General features: G+C 31.8%; 1 protein-coding gene across 1 annotated transcript; it reads right to left on the bottom strand.

Moving 5' to 3' along the window:
- On the bottom strand, window positions 3,817-6,242 carry LOC107631288 (tropinone reductase homolog At5g06060). Its single transcript, XM_016334687.2, has 5 exons — window positions 6,072-6,242; window positions 5,712-5,919; window positions 4,644-4,860; window positions 4,436-4,542; window positions 3,817-4,234 (listed from the first exon to the last, which is right to left on the bottom strand). The coding sequence occupies exons 1-5, from the start codon at window positions 6,158-6,160 to the stop codon at window positions 4,040-4,042; spliced, it is 816 nt and encodes a 271-aa protein (XP_016190173.1). The 5' UTR covers window positions 6,161-6,242; the 3' UTR covers window positions 3,817-4,039.

Raw genomic sequence — 6,432 nt, 5'->3', positions numbered from 1 at the left:
GAATTAATAGTTTTGAAACAACCTCGATGTCTTATGTTTGAAAGGTTGAGACATTTTCAAAGTTGAATATTTTAGGTTGTAGATGAATAATATTCTATTAAAAAACCGTAGTTTTGATAATTGACTTTTAAAGTAATTAAAAATGCAATTTCTGATTCTTTATATGTGTATATGCGGTTCATAGTTCGTGAAATTCTCCAAAGATCTTGATTGATTAAGATTCAGTAGTAAGGCAAGCGAATGCATGCTCTATGGTTGCTTGGCCCTGGAGAAATAATTATTCGGAATTATTTTTTATTTATTGGACTGATATAAATAAATAAATGTATTTATGACGCAAAAGAAAAGAAAGGAAAAGAAAGAGGTGAGGATGATGTGATGGGGATAACATAGCATGGGAAGGGGTAACGTGGTGATAGGATTTGTGGGACACATCACACATGGCTGTGTGCTGTGTGCGAGTGACCACAAACCGCCAAGCATAATGCCCATTTGCCATTTCCACCTATCTATATTCGCTTCTTTACTTTCCTGTCTTTCCATCATCTTCCATAATTCGATTCTATCTATCTACTCTCCTCCGATCCCTCTTTTGCCCTTCCATCATTTCACGCATATTACATATTTACATCTATGTCCTCATAATAGAAACCTCTTAACATCGCCAGCATCAATGTCAATATCTTTAAGTAGTTTTGTTAATGAATTTAATTTTTATTATCAAAAAGTGTAAAATAATTTTATAAATGTATTTAATTATGTAATATCATATCAATAAAAATAACTATTTTTAATATTGATCGCGTGAATAATCATAAAAAAAACAACCGTAATTATACAAAAATGTAACACATTAAAATTAATCTTTTTATTAATTACGTGTAAAGGATTTAAATTTGAATCTTACCAAGTAAAAAAGAAATGCTAATCTCATAAAAGTATATATAGAAGAATAGATACATAGATAGTATTTGAGTTGGACCGATAAAAAAATAAAAAGACAAAAATTTACATATATACATAGAGCTGAAATGTCAAGGAAGGTGGCCACATGATCAGACTAATAATGCGAGAGATTCCAAATTAAACGACGGAAAATGTGGAGTTTATTAGTTTGGAGACACTTTATATTTACACTTTTGGGAAGGCATTAGAGAACTCTCTGTAAGACTGTAACAATTAAACACAGTAGGTGAGAGAGAAAACCCCGTTATATATTATGAATATGATTATGATTATGTGAGCCAATCAATTAGTAGAGTCATTGTCAATGTTCCCACCAATATAATTTGGGTCTTTGTCATATTCACAGTTCGCTTTCTGGACAATGATCGCTTCATCTTAATCTCAAATGTAACTAGCAGACAAACCTGTCTCTTCTAACTAACTCCTATCCCATCCCAATTCACGCCAATTATTTTCTTAAATTACTACTACTATTATTGTATGAACCTAAAATTTCATGCATGAAATATTAGGATGCAGCATTTCTATTAAATTATAACATTTAAAAACCCGTAATTTTAAAATATTTACAATATGCTTTTTTTGCCATCACTCATATAAACACGACAAAAGTATTTTTTTTTTTAAATTATTTATTTGGTCACAGTTAAAAACGTATTTTAAAAAATGTGGATTAATAATAAAAACATAAACTATGAATAAAATTGAATCAACAAATAAATTAAAATATTTAAGAGAAGAAATAATTAAATTATTCAAATTAATAAATCAAATACTGATGATTCTAACTAATGTTAATTCAAATGATATTGAATTTCATAAATCAATACAAAACAATTTTTTTCAAAATCTTAATTTTACAATAAATTTTATTCAAAAATTTTAAAATGAAAAAATCTATACTATATAAACATCTTTAATAACTGATTGGAATGTAGGTCTATATAGGAAAATATAAAGCAATAAAACTTTTGATCCTGGAAAATTTTAAATAATCAACTGTTTATTAGTTTTTCAAAACTAATAACAATATTTTTATTTTTTACGCTCTTTTCTTTACTGAAAAGAAAATATTAAAAAGAAAAAAAACGAATATATACTTAGTTGCTTTTTAAATTTTCCTTTTCTTTTAATCTTATAGTTGTACGTAATATATTGATTACAAAATTTGAGTCATATAACATGATTAAAAAATCTTATAAATATTATTGCTAAAAAGGTTTATACATGAGTATATATAACAATAAGTCAATTGACATGGTTTACCACTTGCACAATATGATGAAAAAGGTCAAAACCAGTGTCTTTCAACATGATAATGGCAGCAGTAGTAGTAGTAGTTGAAGGAAAGACAATAGTTTAGGATGTCTTTCGGAACACGGTAGATTTGGTAGGAATGAACGCATTGTGTGATCTAATTGTTTGAAATTAGGACAAAAAGTTTGTCGGAAGCGTAGAATTCTTACAACTTGTGATGAATAAGAATGAAATAAACATGGTCCATGAGGTGAACCGCCGTAGAATTTTGTTTTAAAACTACTCCTACAAGCGATGTCATGAATCGTATCATCCTAATCTCTTAAAAGTCTTACATTATCATTTAATCTATTACTAGTACTGCGCTGAATAACTGCGGGAATTAAACAACCATTTCCCCAGCTAATTTAACCACTAATAAGAATATTGTTCTTTAATACTGAGAGATATTTCTTATATGACTTTAGGAGTAAGGAGGAACAACCGTCAGTGGAAGCGTGACAATATTATGAGGTTGCTTATAAATAATTTTGTAGTTCTAAAATTACAGTTTGACCCTTGCAGGGCGTTCTCTGGATTCTAGATCACTAGATGGCATCAGTTTCATTTCTTTTCTTTTCTTTTTTTCGGGAAAGGAACTAAGGACATCCATGACCAAATTGGTAACTAAACAAATTACAAGGCCCATAATAGAAGCCATTTTTTTTTCAGCAATATATTTTGATAAATATCACTTATTTGGCCCAGACTAAACCCAATAAACGTTAGTATTTATTATATAATACATGTACATTAAAAAAAATCTACTAATATTAACGGTTAAGTTAGTTTTCTAAATCTTGTTTTAAGACTCTTTGCCTAATTTCTCTTGTTTTATGAATTATATAATCTGTGTGTTAATCATACTTTCTTAGACGCTAATACTCTAAGATTGATGTATGGTTCCGTATTGACTAAATACAAATTCACAATGTCTAGGATTAGGATAAGTTAAACTAGAAATTACAATGAACAAAAATAACCTACTTAATTAAGAGGTACTTATTCATAAAAGCATGGAAATTTGTGTTTTTCATCCGTAACACGTAGCCTGCTAATTTGACTAAGAAAATCACCCTCAAGTCATCAAACTTAAGAGTAATTACATCATAGTTCATTTCAAGAATGGAATTAGAAAAAGTACTAGGCATTAAAAAGCTTGAAACGTAAGTCAAAACTGATTCCCAATTTCCCAGCACCAGAATCAAACCATATAAAAAAATGAAGAGGGCGTAATATAAGTTCATTAGATGCTCCTTATATTGTCTTTTGCCCATTCACTAGCAAGATTTTTTGTAAACCAAGAAGGCAGCATAGAAACGGTTCCAGAATCTATGCTTGTTACTTGTTAGAGCTGCAACAGAGGAAATGAACACAATGCTTCCGTTTCCAAATGCTTTGAGAAGAGGATGCAAGTTGGCATTGATGGTATTTGGAGTCAAGTTAGTAGTCATTCTTCAGCAGTGACATAGTTGTTCCAACACTGTTTACCTAAGTTACAAGCCTATCAAATGAAATTTTTTATGTATTTAATAAATTGGAAATATAAAAAAATCTTTTTAATAACTTCTATAAATTATTTTATTTTATGATATTCATAGACTATACTTTAGAGTACATATTAGCAAGACCCTATGAATATAAGTAAAATAGTTAAGAAAATTCAACCACATAAATTCTTTTTTAAGCTACTAACCGTAGTCTTGTCATGTGGCAATGATATAAATAAAATGCAAAATATCTTAGGTTAAACTTCATTGCCACATAAAAGTTTGGGTTAAGTTATTCTCATGCTAGGCTCAAATCCATTGGCAGTAAAACCTCCATCAACAGCAATAATTTGTCCAGTGATATAGGAAGCAGCAGGCAGGCAAAGGAAAGTCACCAAGGATGATACTTCATGTGCTTCTGCTATCCGATTTATCGGCGTTCGAGATATTACTTCATTTACAAAGCCTTTGTTCTCCAGCAACTGTTAGGAAGGTAAACGATAATTAGAAATCCAAGTTATGAAGATAGGGATTGTCTTTTGAAAAAGTAATCATACAGATCGATCAGGCTTCTGTACGAATGTGTAAGGAGGGTATAGATCATAACTTACAAAGACAAAATGGTTAGTTAATTGGAATAGAGATAAACCACATCAAAACTTAACAGGGTATAAGAGCATTACATGTTCCACAAGTGATGTTTTTGTATACCAGGGTGCAACACAGTTTGTCCTTATACTGTCTTTTGCCCATTCACAAGCAAGATTTTTGGTAAGCTGATTAATTGCAGCTGAAAATAAGGAAGCGAGTTTTTTTAGACAATATTTTTCGGATAGTTTGTAATCTGTCATGTTTGAGCAAATAATGACACAACTAGAGACATCAACTAACCTTTACTCGCTGCATACAAGGATCCAGAACCTACGTTTGTCGTAGATGCAACAGAGGAAATGAAAACAATGTTCCCATTTCCAGATGCTTTGAGAATAGAATATGCAAGTTGGCATAGATGGTATGCAGAGTCCAAGTTAGTAATCATTATTTTTGAGTATTCTTCCACAGTGTACTCAATTGTTGGCTTTCTGATATTTGTTCCAACATTGTTTACCTAAGTTTAAAAGATGAACTTAGTAAACAAAATTTAGTATGTGCTGAAACCATTCTAAAATAGATCAATTAGCTAATAGCAAATGAAGTTGTCCGTTGGCATCTCAAAGTTCTTCTAGATCTTTATGTTTTACTGGAGAGAACTAGTAAAAATTATGATGCAACAACACAGTATAAAAACCCCAGTTCAATTATTATAACACATTTGCTGATCTCTAATATTTCTAAGCAATAGACCAGCCAATATCTGAATATAAAATAACAAGTCATCAAAAAAGATATCAAAAAATATTTTTGAAATTTAACATAGTGAACAAATTAACACATGACTTGGGCTATGTTATGTATGTTAGGCCGCAGAGTTTCCTTTCATTTCAAATAATCTCGAGAACAGTGTGTGTTATGACTTATGAGAGATAGTATCTGAATTCCGTTTTGTACTAGCACTTCCATCATAGAAGGAAACGTCTAGCTTTTGTCACGTTTCCACATGCCATGTCCTCCTTCTCAGCAACATTACTACAAACAGTTCCTATTCATGACGGCCCGATATGTTTATACTAACAGTCTAACATTTTTTTCCCGTTAGATAAACTGCACATATAGTGCTAATGTACAATGCATTGGATGCAAAGCTTTAAACATGATTTACAAATCACAAAAGAAAAGGACACTGATTTATGTTCATGTGAAGCGTCTTAACATCACTTTTCTGTACATATATCTACACCCTCTTCACTCATTCAATTTTCTGAAACGAAGCTATGGTCATGTGCACTAAATCTTTGTTAATATCTAATACATATCTATTTACAGTCGAACATGATAACAAGGATGCAAGAAAGGACTCACAAGTATGTTGAGCTTGCCGTTGAATGTAGAAGCCACTTGTTCAATAAGCTTCTCTCTTTGAGTTCGAGAAGACGCATCACAAACCGACCCATAAACTGAAAAACCCTTCTCTTTCCACTGTTTTAAGCACGCATTCAGCTCCTCCTGGTTCCTGGAACAAGTGTACACGCTGGCACCAAACTCCGCCAGCTCCTCCACCACTGCGTGCCTGAACTAAATAGTGAGCATTCAGCGCCACCGTCCCCCAAAAATTTCAATTCAATTAACAAGAATAATCCGCAAAATTAAGGAGAGAAAAAGAAAACAAAGATAACATTTAAAAAGTGTGGTGTGTGTGAGAGAGAGATAAATCAAACGAACCCGATTCCTCGAGTCCCGCCAGTGACAAGAGCAGTGGTTCCCTTGAGCGACCAGCGTGAACTTCTGCTACTGCTATCTGGATTCGCCATTGTTGTTGCTACGCTGTGTGTGCGTGTGTGAACGTGATTTGGACACGAAGTGATATTCAGTACATCGAAACGACGTCGTTTCAGAATTCTTTTATTTGGGTCCGGCCCAAACTTATCTTTTCATTGTCAGCAATGACGAGGAAAACAGTATAAAGCCATCTACGGATCTACCTTTTTATGGGCTTGGAAAGGTAATTAAGGAAGGAAAAGGATACAAATTTTATTGAATAATTTTTTTTTACATTTTAAATATTTTTATTTATTAAATGCAT

The sequence above is a fragment of the Arachis ipaensis genome, chromosome B03 (assembly GCF_000816755.2).
Source record: "Arachis ipaensis cultivar K30076 chromosome B03, Araip1.1, whole genome shotgun sequence".
Lineage (NCBI taxonomy): Eukaryota > Viridiplantae > Streptophyta > Magnoliopsida > Fabales > Fabaceae > Arachis > Arachis ipaensis.
The sequence above is the reverse complement of the archived record's forward strand: the minus strand, read 5'-3'. Positions and strand labels throughout refer to the sequence as shown.